Source organism: Molothrus aeneus, unplaced genomic scaffold (assembly GCF_037042795.1).
Source record: "Molothrus aeneus isolate 106 unplaced genomic scaffold, BPBGC_Maene_1.0 scaffold_36, whole genome shotgun sequence".
Taxonomy (NCBI): Eukaryota; Metazoa; Chordata; class Aves; order Passeriformes; family Icteridae; genus Molothrus; species Molothrus aeneus.
This window is the reverse complement of record NW_027099027.1, coordinates 1,346,488-1,361,226: the sequence shown is the minus strand read 5'-3', so window position 1 is coordinate 1,361,226 and position 14,739 is coordinate 1,346,488. Positions and strand designations below refer to the sequence as shown.

The 14,739-nt window shown below is 53.3% G+C and overlaps 1 protein-coding gene and 1 pseudogene across 1 annotated transcript in view; one reads left to right on the top strand and one right to left on the bottom strand.

The window, feature by feature from the left end:
• The window catches only part of LOC136570728 (uncharacterized), a 2,607,743-nt pseudogene that overhangs the window by 1,268,283 nt on the left and 1,324,721 nt on the right, over positions 1-14,739 (top strand).
• LOC136570729 (uncharacterized) overlaps positions 1-14,739 on the bottom strand; it is a 2,347,277-nt gene that overhangs the window by 1,120,062 nt on the left and 1,212,476 nt on the right. The window contains 1 exon segment of the mRNA XM_066571173.1: positions 1,387-2,163. Coding sequence (XP_066427270.1) covers positions 1,387-2,163 — 777 coding nt within the window.

Here is a 14,739-nt window from a genome sequence, read left to right as displayed (position 1 = left end):
CCACCCAAGCAGGCAGTTTAACACAAGCAGCCTTTTCACAAACTTAATTAACGACAGAAATAAAAACTATAGAACAAAGTTACTTTCAGAAACAGTCCCAGCCCATATTTGATCCCAGTCCAGTTGATCTCAGTCTGTGTGGTCTTGATCCATTTGGTCCCAGCCTGTGCAGCCCCAAATCCAAAGGATCCAAGCCCATATTTGATCCCAGCCCATATTTGATCCCAGTCTGTGGGGTCCTGCACACACTCCCAGGGTCTGGAATTCCAGTTCCCAGCCAGGAAAAAATGTTCCTGCCCTTGAACTTCCTTCCTATCCCCTCAACAAATTGCAATAAAATTATAAACAAAGAAATAATAATTGAAATTAAATAAATTATAATAAAAAAAATCTCAACTCTTCTTTACAATACTCCAACTATGATTTAACTCAAACCAAAAATAACTATTACTATAATATTACCAATGCATATAAATAAACAAATCATATATCAAGAAATACCTTTTGAAAATTTTAACTCGATGACTAATGTACTTTAGATAAAAAAATCTAAAGAAACAAACAAGCAATCTAACACCTCTTAGTTAAACAATTCATATTACAAATATACTAAACACAAAACCAAACACCACTATAATTTCTCAGACATTTCAACCAAACAATTAAACTTTAATAACATCCTTAAGTACTCTTGAAAAATTAAAATTATTTTCAAAAGATTAATTGTGTGTGGGTGGTTTTATTTCAATATTGGTTTTTGGATTGTTTGGGTTAGATGATTTAAAAAATGGGATTTTTATAGGAATTGAATCAGCTGAGAAGGTGGCACTCTGCAAACAGAACTGACTGAAAATGAACGGGACAGAAATCAGTAACTCAGAAAGTTTTATTTGCTATCAAATACATCCCACCCACCCAGCCCCACACAATCCCCATCCCATTGCTCCAAATTGGGATCCCACTTCTCCCAATCTCCTTCCAACCCCATCTCACCCTGGTGGCTGTGGAATGGATTGAGTTTGGCATGGGAATGAGGTTTTTTGAGGAGGGAACAAGGAATTTGAGGTAGGATTGAGCCTTTTTGGGTTAACATTCAGTTATTTTCAGTGGGATTTGAGTGGTTTTGAGGTGACAGATCGATCCCTCTTGGCTTTTGGAGTAGAGAGAGAGGGAGAAGAGAAAAAAATTAAGGCCAAACAAACGGACAAGCAGGCAGGAGTGTTCCCAACATGGATCACAGGGAATGTGAGTGACCAGGGCTGTGCCCAAAGTGCCTCCTCCAGTGGGGGATGGAGCTGCAGCAGCGCACGAAGCTCTTCCCGCATTCGGGGCACTCGCAGGGCTTCCCTTACCGGTGCCTCCGTTGGTGTTGGGTCAAGGTAGAGCTGCAGGAGAAGCTCTTCCCACACTGGGGACACTCGTAGGGCCTCTCCCCAGTGTGGATGCGCTGGTGAATGATGAGGTCAGAGTTGTACTTGAATCCCTTCCCGCAGTCTGGGCAGCGGAATGGCCTCTCCTCTGTGTGAATCCGATAGTGCTGGAGGAGGTGGGAGCTGGTCTGAAACCTCTTCCTGCATTTATCACACTCGTAGGGCCTCTCCCCAGTGTGGATGCGCCGGTGCCTGACGAGGTCAGAGATGCGCTTGAATCCCTTCCCACAGTCGGGGCATTGGAAGGGCCTCTCCTCTGTGTGACTCTGATAGTGCAGGAGAAGATGGGAGCTGGTCTGAAACCTCTTCCCACACTCGGAACACTCATAGGGCCTCTCCCCAGTGTGGGTCCTCTGGTGCTTGATCAGGTGGGAGCTCCGGCTGAAGCTCTTCCCACACTCCCCACACTCATAGGGCCTCTCTCCAGTGTGGATCCTCTGGTGGCTGATCAGGTTGGAGCTCACGCTGAAGCTCTTCCTACATTCCCCACACTCATAGGGCTTCTCCCCAGTGTGGGACCTCTGGTGCACGATCAGGTGGGAGCTCTGGCTGAAGCTCTTCCCACACTCCCCACACTCGTAGGGCTTTTCCCCAGTGTGGATCCTCTGGTGCTTGATCAGCTCGGAGTTCCACCTGAAGCTCTTCCCACACTCCACGCACGTGTGGGGCTTCTCCCCATCATGGAGCTGCTCATGGAGCACCAGCTCCGAGCTCTGGCTCCATCTCCGGCCGCCTTCCCGGCCCAGGCTGGCTCTTTCCCCCTCACATCCCCGCCATCTGCGTTTGCAGCCCCTCCTCGTGCGGCATCTCCGGGCCTTTTCCTCCCCGTTGGCTTCCTGTGCCGTGGAGCCGCTCAAAACGGCCTCTGCCACCAGGTTCTGCCGCGGGCATTTGTCCTCCCTGCTCTCCATGCTCAGCTCCTGCTCTGGGCGAGGAAGGACAAGGACAGCATGGGATTTGCCTCCGTGCCACAGGCAAGGGCAACGAGATCCCCCCAGGGCTGTGCTGCAGCTGGGGGCCGTGCTGGGCTGGGAGATGGAGCAGCACAGAGGGGAAAGGGGCACTGACTTCCTCCTCACCTGCCTCAGTGTCCCGGGGCATCTTCCTCTTCCTCGCAGCCTCTCAGGGTTGGCAATGGGAAATCCTGGTTTGGGGAAAACAAGGGATGAGCGCGTTTGTAGGAGCGTCGGGGGTAGCACAGTCAGGATGGACGGAGATGAGAGATCTCTGCAGCCAGGTCATGGAACTTGTGGTTTATTGCAAAGGGCCTGGGTGCAGGGCCCTGCTTGGAGCTGCCAGGCACAGCTTGGAGCAGGCCTGAGAGAAGAGAGGAGCAGAGAGGATGAGAGGGTGAGAGAGTAAGAGGGGAAGAGTGTAAGAGAGTAAGGTTCCCGTTACAATACAATGAATCTTCTTCTGTGTTAAATATTCTATTTCTCACTAACCAGTCCAGTACAAGATACAAATCCTTTAGCATTTACATACAGCCTGTAAGAATCATTACATCACCATACTGTGTTACATTTTCAACCCTAAAAACACCTCTTTGGAGCCCTTCTGCTGAGCTAGTAGGGTGTGCTCTGACCCTTGGACCTGTCAGCAAGCAGAGGGAATTGTTTCATCAGAAGAGGATTACCTTCAGTCGGGCCACACCATTGTTTTCCTTTTGTTCACTAACTAAGGTATCTAAAAGCTTGCTTTCATTCCAATCTTGCTTAGAGTTCCTATACTCTCAAAAGCTTTTGAGAATATAGTAACTATAAGCAAGATTGGAATGAAAGGCCAGACAATAATATTCATAAGGCTTTCCTGTTTCATCGACCCCAACACACGCTTAGTTTGAAGGTCTCTCTGCCCAGGTACATCTCTAGTCCGGCCATGTGGGCTCCAGAAAAACCTCCCAAACACCAAGATTCAGCCCTGGAAAAGCCTCCCAGGGCTTCCCCGTCCCTGGTCCCTCCCCTCTGGTGTTCAGGGGTTCCCCCCTGTCCCAGCTGCTGGGGTCACGCTTGGATTGGGGGTCCCCCTTCTCCTGGGTGCCCCCCCTGCCCAGGCTGCTGGCAGTGCCAGCAATGCCCAAAGCTCCCCCCTCTTGGCTCTCCCCATTTCGGGATGCCGGGGCTGTTTGGGCTCCCGGGCTCCCTTCTCCCCTCATTCTCTGCCCTGGGCTGCAGCGGCTCCAAGGAGTCCCCCCTGCCCCTCTCCAGCCTCTTGAGGCTCCCGCCAATGGCGGCGCTCCCCCCTCTCTGGACTCCCCACTTTGGCCTCCTGGGGGACACAGGGCTCTGCTCCTCCAGGCTGCCTCTGCCAGCAGCCGCCACCGCCACCCCCCGATGTCCCCCCGAGGGGCCTTTTCCGCTCAGCCTTGGACTTCTTCATTCTCCAAACATCCCCACAAAAACCCAACCCAGGGACCCCCCGGGATATCCGGGCCGGGCTCCCCCTCCCCGCTCACCTGCGCCATGGGGGGGGGCGATGATCCCACAGGTGGGGGCTGCGAATTCAGGCAGGGCTCGAGACCGTGTGGCTCCCTCAGCTAAACCTTGATCCGCCCTTGTCCCTCCTCTTCCTCTTACTCCCGCTCCTCCTCTGTCCTATCTCCACCTCCCCCCTAACCCCGCCTCCTTCACTGCTTTTTCTCCTCCGGCTCCTCCTCTTCCATCCCCCCTCCTCCTCCTCTGTGTTATCTCCACCTCCTGCTCCTCTTCCATCCCGCCCCTTCCATTCCTTCTCCTCCTCCTCCCCCCTAACCCCGCCTCCTCCTCCCCCTCCATCCCTGCCCTTCCCTCCCTCCTCCTCCTCCTCCCCCAGCAGCAGCCACACCCTCGGTGCCCCGTTCCCGCAGCCCTCGCAGCCCGCGGCAGGAGCGGCGATGGAGCCGGGACAGGTCGGCATGGGCAGCGCGGGGCTCTCGGCTGCTCCCAGCCGCTGCGGGCGGGGGGAAGCCGGCCCGGGCCAAAGGAGAGGCAAACTGGGCAAACTGGGGGCTGCACATCCAAACTGGGGCTTGCTGGGGACCCTGCCTGGCCACTGCCAGCCCTTGGGGCTCCTCTCGGCACATCCGCCAGGGGGGAACGCACACAGGCCTGGGGGATCCCAGCAGTGGCAGCACTGCCAGGGACTGGGCTGCACTGGGATCGTACTGGGAGCGACTGGAACCATACTGGGGGGACTGGAACCACACTGGGAACAACTGGGACCATACTGGGGAGAACTGGGACCATGCTGGGAGCAACTGGGAGTGAGTGGGACCATGCTGGGAGGGACTGGGATCATCTGGGGAGGGACTGGGACTAGAGCAGGGGCAACTGGGTTCAACTGGGACCCTCCTGGGAGTGTCTGTAACCATAGGGGAGTGATGGAAGCACACTGGGAACAGCTGGGCCCATGCTGGGAGCAACTGGGATCACGCTGGGGGCACTGGCATCAGACTGGGAGTGACTGGGAGCAACTGGGATTAGACTGCAAGGGACTGGGATCATACTGGGAGTGGCTACACTCATACTGGGATTATACTGGGTGTGAATGGAACCCGACTGGGGCTTACTGGCAGCTACTGGGCCCATGTTGGGAGGAAAATGTGACCCACTGGGAGCAACTGGGATCAACTGGAAGGTTCTGGAACCATGCTGAGAGGACTGAGACTATAACTGGGGCAACTGGGATCATACTGGGAGCAACTGGGGCCACCCTTTGAGCAACAGATAGAAACTGGGATGATGCTAGAGGAAACTGGGAGGAACTGGGAAAGACTGGGATCATTCTGAGGTCACTAAAACATACTGGGAGTGTCTCTAACCATCCTGGGGGCACTGGAACCACACTGGGAACAGCTGGGATCATGCTGGGAGCAACTGGGACGATGCTGGGGGAAACTGAATCTACCCTGGAGGCAACTAGGCACGACTGGGACCCTGCTGGGAGGGACTGGGACTATTCTTGGGGCTACTGGGATCATCATGGGAGGAACTGGGAACATCTGGAATTATGCTGGGAGCAACTGGGATCACACTGGGATCCCAGTGAGAGCAGCTGAGTCCATGCTGGGTTACACTGGGATCTCATTGAGAGCGACTGGAATCACACTGGGATTGACTGGGAGTGGCTGGTTTTGTGGATTTTGGGGGTTTGGATTTTGGGGGATTTTCTTGGCATTTTGAGGGGGAGTTTTTCTGGGGGTGTTTGGGGGTTTATTGAAATTTCTTGTGGCTGTTTTTGAATTTTGGGGATTTTACTGGGATTTTGTTGGGATTTTTTGGGATTCTCAGAAATTCCTGGGGTTTTATTGAGATTTTTAGGAGATTTTGGGGCATTTTATTGGAATTGTGGTGGCATTCAGAGGGATTAATTGGGGATTTGGGGTATTTGGGATTTTTGGTGGGATTGTGGGATTTGGGGAGGTTTGGGTGTTGCCAGGATTTCTTTGGATCTTGGGGGAGATTTTGTGGGACTTTTTCTGGTTTTGGGGACATCTTTGGGGAATTTGCGGAGTTTAGTCAGGATTTTTGGGGTTTTTGGCATTCCAAAGGATTTTATGGGCTTTTATTGGGATTCTAGAGTGTTCTAATGGGATTTTGAGAGATTTCAAAGGATTTTGTGGGTTTTATTGGGACTTTCGGGGCTTTTAAGGAGATTTTGGTGCCTCTCAGCCCTTCCCCACACCCAGGGAATGCCCCAAAGCCCCCCTAAAATTCCACTAAAACCCCACAAATCCCCAAAAATTACAAGAAAACCCTCAAAAACCCCACGGAATCTCCAAACATCCCAGCGGAACTCACCAAAATTTAAAAACCTCACTAAATTTTCAATAAATCTCCCCCCAAAAGCCCCCACAACCCCAACAAAACACCAAAAATCCAAAATCCCCCAAATCAACAAAACCCCCCAAAATCACATAACCATCACAAAACCCAATAATTCTTCCCAAAAACCCCAATACTTCCCCCCAAACTCCAAACAAAATCCCCCAAAGCCCAAAAAAGCCACCCCGAAATCCCCAAAAACCCTCTCAGAACCCCAAAATCCCCACAAATCCCCCCAGACTCAGTGGGGCTGTCCTGGATCAGGGGGCACCGGCCGGTGGAACAGGAGCCACTTCAGGGGGCCCTGGGAGCTTTTTGGGGAGGGGGCACCATGGGAGACCCCCCAAAAACCGGGGGGGGGGGGGAACCCCTGCAGTGCCCCCTCCCCCCGAAACCCCCAGACCCCGGTTCAGGGTGGGCCTGGGACCCCCCGGGACCCCCAAATCTCCCCCGGGACCCCTCCAGGAACGCCAAACCCCCCAGAGCTCCCCTAATGTTGGCCCAGAACCTCTCTGGACCCCCAAACCCTCCCCAGGACCCCAAAAACCTCCCCAGGACCCTCAACCCCCCCAGTTCTCCCCAGAATTCACCCCAGACCAACCTGAGACGCCCCCAAATCCATCAAACTGCCCCAAATCCCCCTCAGACGCCTCAATCCCCCCAAACCTCATGAAATCGCCTCAGACTCCTCGAAATTCCCCAGACCCACCTCAGAACAGCCCAGATCCTCTCGCAATCCCCCAAAATCCCCTCAGACTCTCCCAATTCCTCTCAGTTCCCCCTAAACCCACCTGAGAACGCTCCAGACGCTCTCAAGCTCCCCCCAAAGCTCCCTAAAGCCCCCTCAGACCCACCAAAGCCCCCTCAGACCCCCTCATTCCCCCCAAACCCACCGCACACCCTCGTGTTTCCCGTCGATGCCCCTAAAAATCCCCAATTTCCCCTCAGACCCGCCCCAAACCCCCCCAGTTTGCCCCCGGCCCCACCTCAGCTCCGCTCTCCCTCACAATCTCGCGCCGCCACCGCGTGTGCGGGCTCCCAGCAATAGCGGCGTGGCGCGTCCTGCCCCGAACCAACCAATCAGCGCGCTGCACGTCCCTGAACTAACCAATCACGGCGCGGCTCCCCTCAGCAAGGCCCGCCTCCCCCCGCCGTCCCAGCCAATCAGAGGGGAGCCGGAAGCGGCGCCCCCTTCCCCGCCGCCGCCGGGAGCCCCCGGGCTCGGGACAGGAGCGGGAGGGGCCTGAGAGGGGATCGGGGGGGGGGGCGGGGGAGGGTCCGGGTGGGTCTGGGGGGGCTTTGGGGAGGGGTCCGGGGGTTTGGGGGGGGTCTGGGGAGGGGTCCTGGGGCATTGTGGGGGGACCTGGGGGGTGCGGATGGGTCCTAAGAGGGGTCTCGAGGAGGGGTCGCGAGATATGAGACGCTCATGCCACAGCGTAAGCTGTAAGCGAAAGGAATTTTAAGAGCTGTTTTGGTTATTTCAGAGAAAGTTTAAAAGGGAGAAGCTGCTGTGTGATGTTATGATCGATTTTTGGTGCCAGAGTCCAAGGAGTTTAGGGCTGGAAATCCCAGCCCCACTGGATCCAAATGAGGAAATCACCTGGGCCTGTCCAACCAAGGTGTCACGTTGGTGAAATTAAAAGGCAAAACACGGTCCATAAGATAGAAAGGAAAGTGGTACTGTCTCAAGAAAACCTCTTAAGCAAGCCTGGCTGCACTTTTTATTCAAGAGAAAAGCAAAGTTCAGGAGAAAATGAAAAGTGTTTTGCATGGCTGATCAAAGACATCTGGAAGATTTAGAAGAAAGCCCAGCAAGCTGCTGCAATTGATAAAAAAAGATTAGTGCAGAGCAATTTTCTTGGAGATTGCCAGAAAAGAGCAGAATACCAGAGAGCAGAGAAAGGAATCCACCCTGAGGTGTCTTGTCCATATCCATGACTGACTCCAACAAATCCAAGAATATCCTGAGCTGGAAGGGACTCACAGGGATCATGAGTCTGACTCATGGCCCTGCGCAGGACATCCCACCACAGGTCTGAGAGCCTTGTCCAAACATTCCTTGAATTCACAGGGGCTGTGACCATTCCCTGGGGAGTCTGTTCCAGTGTCCAGCACCCTCTGGTCCAAATCTGATGAAAACTGCACCAGGACAGAGTCCAAACCCAAAGACTAAGGAAAGTCAGGAGACCCCTTGGTCTGAATGCACTGAGTGTCCCAGCACCAGACCCATGATTCAGAATGGGCAGTCATCAATGCAAGATTAACTAATTGTGTGAGTCAGAAATAAGTTGAAGTGATATAAATTGAGGTTTTTGGCCTCACTGAAAGGTGCAATGGCCACAAGCTTTCCACAGAGGACTCACAGGAAGAAATGTTAGATTTCCTAAAAGGCCAGTTGAGGTTTTGGAGGATGGAGCCCACCAAGACCTCCAGAAGTAGGAGAGGGGCTGAAAGGATGAAGTCAGCAGGGACAGAAATGGGAGAAAAGCCACACTTGCCAAGGAAATTCCAGAAGCAGTGATGGCAACAGCAGCACTGGCTCCAGCTTCCTCAGCTTCTTCTTTAAGGTGGGAAAGGAGGAAAAGGAGGGGAAGATGTTCTTAGAAGGGAAGGCTTGGCACTGATGGGGCTGTGGACTCCTCACCTGAAACTCCCTGAAACTGTGACACTGGCTCAAACCACGGCATTTTTTAAAAGCTAATTTTCTTGAGAGCAAAAGTTTGAGTCTTGAAAGTGATCTCAGGCTTCACACCTTATCTGAGAAAAGTTTTTAAACAAACACTGAAATTCTCAGTGACGTGACTCCAAGAACGGAGATACAAGGGTAGGCATTGAGAACTCCTTGATTCCCCTGGATCATAATGCATCTTAGGATCAGCTTAATAAAGGAGGAATGGATTTAGGTGCTGGCTCAAGTCCAACATTCATTAATATTTGTGGGTGTGGATGTTGTGGCTGCCCCATCCCTGGAAATTTTCCATGCCAGGCTGGATGGGCTTGGAGCAATCTGGGATGCTGGAAGGTGTCCTGTGGCAGGGGGTGGGACTGGATGAGCTTTAAGATCCTTTCCAGCCTGAACCATTTGGGGATTCTGTGATTCCATGAACATGTCCACACCCAGCCTTACTCCAAACGTGTCAAGCAGGGACGGGGGGTTGGCAGTCCCCAGACAACAGTGGGCAGGAGGAGAAGAAGCTGGCACGGATTAACTGAGCTGCTCTCCACAGAAAGAGCAGCAAGGGGGATTCTCAGCCAGGACCAGCCACAGAGGGACCCGGGCTCCTCCCTGGATGTGAGGGGGAATGCAAACAAGAGGCGTCACACATTCCTCTGTGCATCCCTCACCTGCAGCTGGCCTGAGGAGGTGGCCAGCTCACGGCCAAAGGGAAGGGTGTGTTTGTGCAGCATCCCGGCTTCCATGTGGGCCAAAGCAGAGCCAAACTCCCGTTTGATTAATGAGCCCTTCGATCCAGCTCCCTGCCTCCCTCCGCGTGCAAGGAGCACGATCCCGGCAGCACGCACTGCTGGCCTTCAAGGGCTGGCTGAGGCAGCTCCTGATAGCGCTGTTTATTCAGCTTCCCCAAGGAAACAGTGTGGATTTTATTAAATGATCCCATCAGTGTTTCTCCATGCTGTCATTGCAGACTCCAAAGGATGATTCCTGTTGGCTCGTAGGTCTTTGTCCGCGCACCGAGAGCGGCAGCCAAGGACAAAGCGTTCCGGGACGGGGCGGTGGGAGCCCTGCTGCTGCGGCTGCGCGGCCCTGCCGGGCTCTGAGCCCCCCGTGCCACATGCCAGGCCACAAAGGGGACAGCTGGCCCGCCAAGGACAGTGACACGAGGCACAGGGACACCTGGGACTGCCCTTGGTGCTGTCAGACTCCCGCATGGATGGCTTCAAGGGAGAGAGGCACAGCCCATGGAGACCCAGCCACAGGCAAGTTTTTTATGCTATTTGAAGTGGCACGGATCCTTTTATCCCAGAAAAGCTGCACCTGTTTGTCACCTGCTGCTTCTTAGCCCTAAGAATTACATTGATACTGCCAGGCCAGTTTTCTGCCTATTTTTGCCATTTTTCCACCCCATCATTCCCTGATTTTATTCCCCAAACCAATTTTGCCTGTTTTCTATGCACGCTGGTTTCCACCTCAGGAGTGAAGCAAATAATCCACTCAGTGAAGAAAACACAGCAATGAAGTGGAGGACTGTCCCCTTTGGGACACAAAAGCCACAGCCACCCACACTTGGACAAAGCAAGCTGTGGCAATGCCAGGAGTGACTGTGCAGTCAGTATGGATGGAGCCAGGAGTACATTCCCCAGGGAATCCTTCACATGGGCTTTGAGAGGTGTCCAAAATGCAAAGCCCATGCTTTTCAGAGTACTCCCCTGTGTTGCTCTGAGTTTGTGCTGAGGTTGTGGGAATGAGCCAATCCTGAGATGTATCTTCCCATACTGAAAAAAATCCAAGGTTTTTGCTGGCAGGCACCACCTCTGTGTGTGTGTGTGTGTGTGTGTGTGTGTGTGTGTGTGTGTGTGTGTGTCCAAGGGCTTTGCTCTCAAAGCTCACCCTGAAGATCCACCAGATGCCTTGGTCACTTGCTCTCTCTGCCAAATGAGCAGAGGGCTCATGCTCTGGGTGAGGGGGGGTCACAAAAACACATCCAGCAACTCCATGGCCCTGTGAGCTGCTGAAAAATCAGACCAGAAGCTCTGGAGCTGCTTTTCATGCACATGGGATGGCTGAGTGAGCCTGCTCCTCACCCTCCTGTTTAAACACAACCTCTGCCCTCAGCTGCAGTGAGAGTGTTTCACCCTGTGCGAGGCTCCCAGGGAAGATCTTCCTCTTTGGGAAACTGCAGGTGGAGTGGATGCTTTGAAGAGGTTCAAACCTCCTCTCTCTCTCCCATGGAAGGTCACTGTGATCACTGTAAAACAGAGCTTTCAAGTTGTTGGAGCCTAGCCTGTGACTTCCCCACTGTTTTTGTCAGCACCTGCACACACCAAATGTTTCTATGCCTAAAACAGCACTACTGAGAGCTCAGAGTGATGTTGTAGAGAGGATTTGGGGGGAGCCTGTGCAGGATAGCAAAAGTGCAGCTCAGTTTCTGGCATATTTTTGGTTCAAAATCATCACATGCTGAAAGCAAAAGTCAGAATTGAACCAAACAAAAATGCATTTATCATCCACAAGTCTAAGATCCTGCAGAATCAAGAAGATTTCCTTGTCCACCTTTGGAAAGATCACTTCTCTGGCCTAAACCCTTCTTATGCTTCTTGTTTCTTCTTTATTTCCTTTTTTTTTTTTTTTTTAATTCTTCTTAGGTCTTCAGTTTATTAAGCCATCGTCTAGCCATCCATTGCACTGCAACAAACCTTGGACCAAGCTCCAGGAGCTTGTGGCAATGGCCAGAGCAGCTCTCCAGGGACTGGCTCACAAGGACTGGGGCAGGGTGACAGTGTGTCCCCTTGCAGAGGACAGGCACCAGCACACAGCTGCTCTCCTTCCCTCCGTGCTGGCCACTCAGTGGGTGAAGTGTTTCTTCTTCTGGCTGCAGAGAATGAGGCTCCAAAATCTGGCAGCAGTACCAAGAAAATGGAACAGCCTTGCCTTTCTTCAGGGTGAGGGCTGCTGTGTCTGGATTTCAGCAGCACTCAAAAGACCACCAAGCCAGCCCATTTCCTGCCACTCCAGTGGGAAAGGGTGGCATGAAAGCCCAAGTCTCAGGTGTCCACATGGACATGCCTAAGCAGAGACAAATCACAGAATCCCAGAATGGTTTGGGTGGGAAGGGACACTAAAGATCATTCATTCCACCGCCTTCCACTGTCCTATTGCTCCAAGCTCCTTCCAGCCTGGCCTTGGACACTCCCAGGGATCCGGGGGCAGCCACAGCTTCTCTGGGCAGCCTCTTCCAAGAGCTGCATCCAAAAAAGTCACAGAGGCGTCTGCGTGCACTTTGCAGGTGAATCCCTCACTGGGGCAAGGAGATGAGCTCAAGCTCTGGGTCTTGCAGGGAAATGTTTCCCCTAAGCCAGCATAAAGACTGACTATGTTACTACAGGCTGGAGAAACCCCTGAAATAGTGACATAGAGCTGAAGGGAAGAATATATTGGGAAGGGAATCATCCGGCCGGCTGGGAAACGCAGGGCTCTGAAAGGGGACGGGGCGGGACAGGAAGAACATTCCTTTCTCACGACAAGCGCCTGCAGCCGCTCGGGAAGCATCGGCCGGGGCCGCCCGCTCGCAGCCCGGGGCCGGCAGCGCTGCTCCTGCCGCGGGCAGATGCTGCTCTGGGCGGCCGCAGGCTCATCCCGGACCAGCACCATGGATGGAGAGCGATGAGGTGCCCGGCAAGAGGCAGCCTGAGCCCCAGATGCTGCGGGGGGCTGGAGATCGCCGCCCGTGCCGGGTGCGGGCGGCCGCGGGCGGCGGGGTCACCCTGCCCTGTGGCCACCGCTGGGCTGCGCGCATGGAGAAAGAGCGAGAGGGCAGCGCGGGGCTGCAGGGCTGTGCTTTGCAATTCCGCGCCGTGCTCGCTTCTCTCTGCCCTCGGAAGATGGGGGGAACTGCAGTTGCTTCGTGCTTTCAGCTCAAACGGGGCTTTACAGCCCCTTCCCCGCCTTGCCGAGGGGCACAGAGGAGTGGATCAGCCTCAGAGCAGGGCTCCTTTCCAGCACCCTGCTGCTCATCTCCTTGTCTCTGCATCTGCTTGGCCACACTGTTTAATTCATTTGTCTGTTCTTCCACAAATTTCTGAATTATTGTCAAAACCAGGGCTTGTGGATACATGGAAGTGAAGAATGAAACCCCTCTTCTGCGTCTCAGGCTGACAAAGCCATACTTGGGATGTCAAGGCCAACCCAAATGACCAGATGAGAGTAGGAACTGCTGAGGCAGCCCCTGGCTCCCCCTTAAGCAGCACCACCCCCTACACTGTGTCATGGTTTGACACTGGCACAATGCCAGTGCCCCCATGAGAATACCCTCTCCCTGGTTTCTGCTGTGAGATGGGACCAGGAATAAGCACAGCAGGCTCCCACTTGGGAAAAAAAAATTATTAACTAAACTACAAGGGAAAGGAAAAAAACAACAAAATAAAAGAAACACACAAGGAAAATGAAAACTTCACAAATACATCTCTTCCTCCTCCCCACCAAATTCCCAATACAATCCATCCCCCAAATCATCGACTCTCAGTCCGGCACCACCCTTCAGAATACTCAATCCTCATTCATCAAGAGGAGAAGGAGTCCTTCTTGTGCCAATGGTGACCTCTTCCTTTCATGTCCAGTGCTCTCACCACTTAACATGGACCAGAGCTGCTTCTAGGGTCGAATTTTAAGGATGCTTTGTCCCGATCCAAAAAGGGCACAGTCTCTCCTTTGGGACACCTGTCCCCCCCATATTTCACCCCCTGGGGCCGAGGGGCACCAACACTGAACCCTCTTGGTCCTGAGGCATTGCCTGCCCCTGGATGCAGTCTCTGTGTCACAAGGAACATGGTTCTGTCCATGGCTGTACAAAAAGAGTCCAGCAAAAGCCACTCCATCATCTCTTCCCACTAAGATTCTTCTCTATTCTTCCAACATCTCTCACTTGCCCAGACCTCTCTCACACTTGCCCATTTCCTTCCTCATCTTCCACTCTATCTTCTAGGAAAGGTCAATGTTCTGTAAAGTTTTCATTGTCCAAAAAGGGGTTAAAAGCTCCTACCAGCGGCCGGCTGCACCCCCCCATCTTCTCCGTCCCAGCCGTGCTGCCGGCACAGGCCCATGTTTATCAAGGTTCAAGGTCACAGTCCCAGGCACCGGCTCTCTCTCTCTCTCTCTCTGTCTCCCGGGGGGCTGCCCGATGGCTCCCGGTGTCTCTCTCTCTCTCTTCCACCCTTCCAGCCCCGGGGTCAGGCCTACCTCTCCCGGCCACATGGCTTTTCCCCTCCGCCCGCCCAGCCAGCAGCTGGGCCGGGGCAGAGACCCGAACTCTTTCCCGCCGGAAACCCAAGAGAACTTCCCCCACGAGTGCTCTGCTTTTAACCCCTGTGTTCTCAGAGGCGCATCCAATGCCCAGGTGGCCACATTAGGTGCCAATATTAAAATCAGAACATCCATTGGCCTAACCACAGCATCCCAGAAAACATATTTCCTGTCAAACCACCACACACAGGGAGGAAAGTTGAAGTGGAGGAAAGTTTAGTGTGTTAGAGTTCAAGATCTAGAAAATATCAAAGTAGTTCCAATGGTAAACAAGAAGTTTAGGATGCAGTGCTGGAGGTTTGTGTGTCATAACACGATTGGCTAAGGAAGCTTACAGCTTACACTGTGGCATGATGTGGGAACGCAGGAAATTCCTCTGGCTGCCCTGGAGGACTCGAGCCCCTGCCCAGGGTGCTCAGAGACCCTGGCACAGAGCCCAAGACCCCTGTGCCTTTGATTTAGCCCTTGGAAAAATCAATTACCAACCTCGTATGAAGAATGACAAGCTGCCAAAGTTTCAGTAGAATGATAG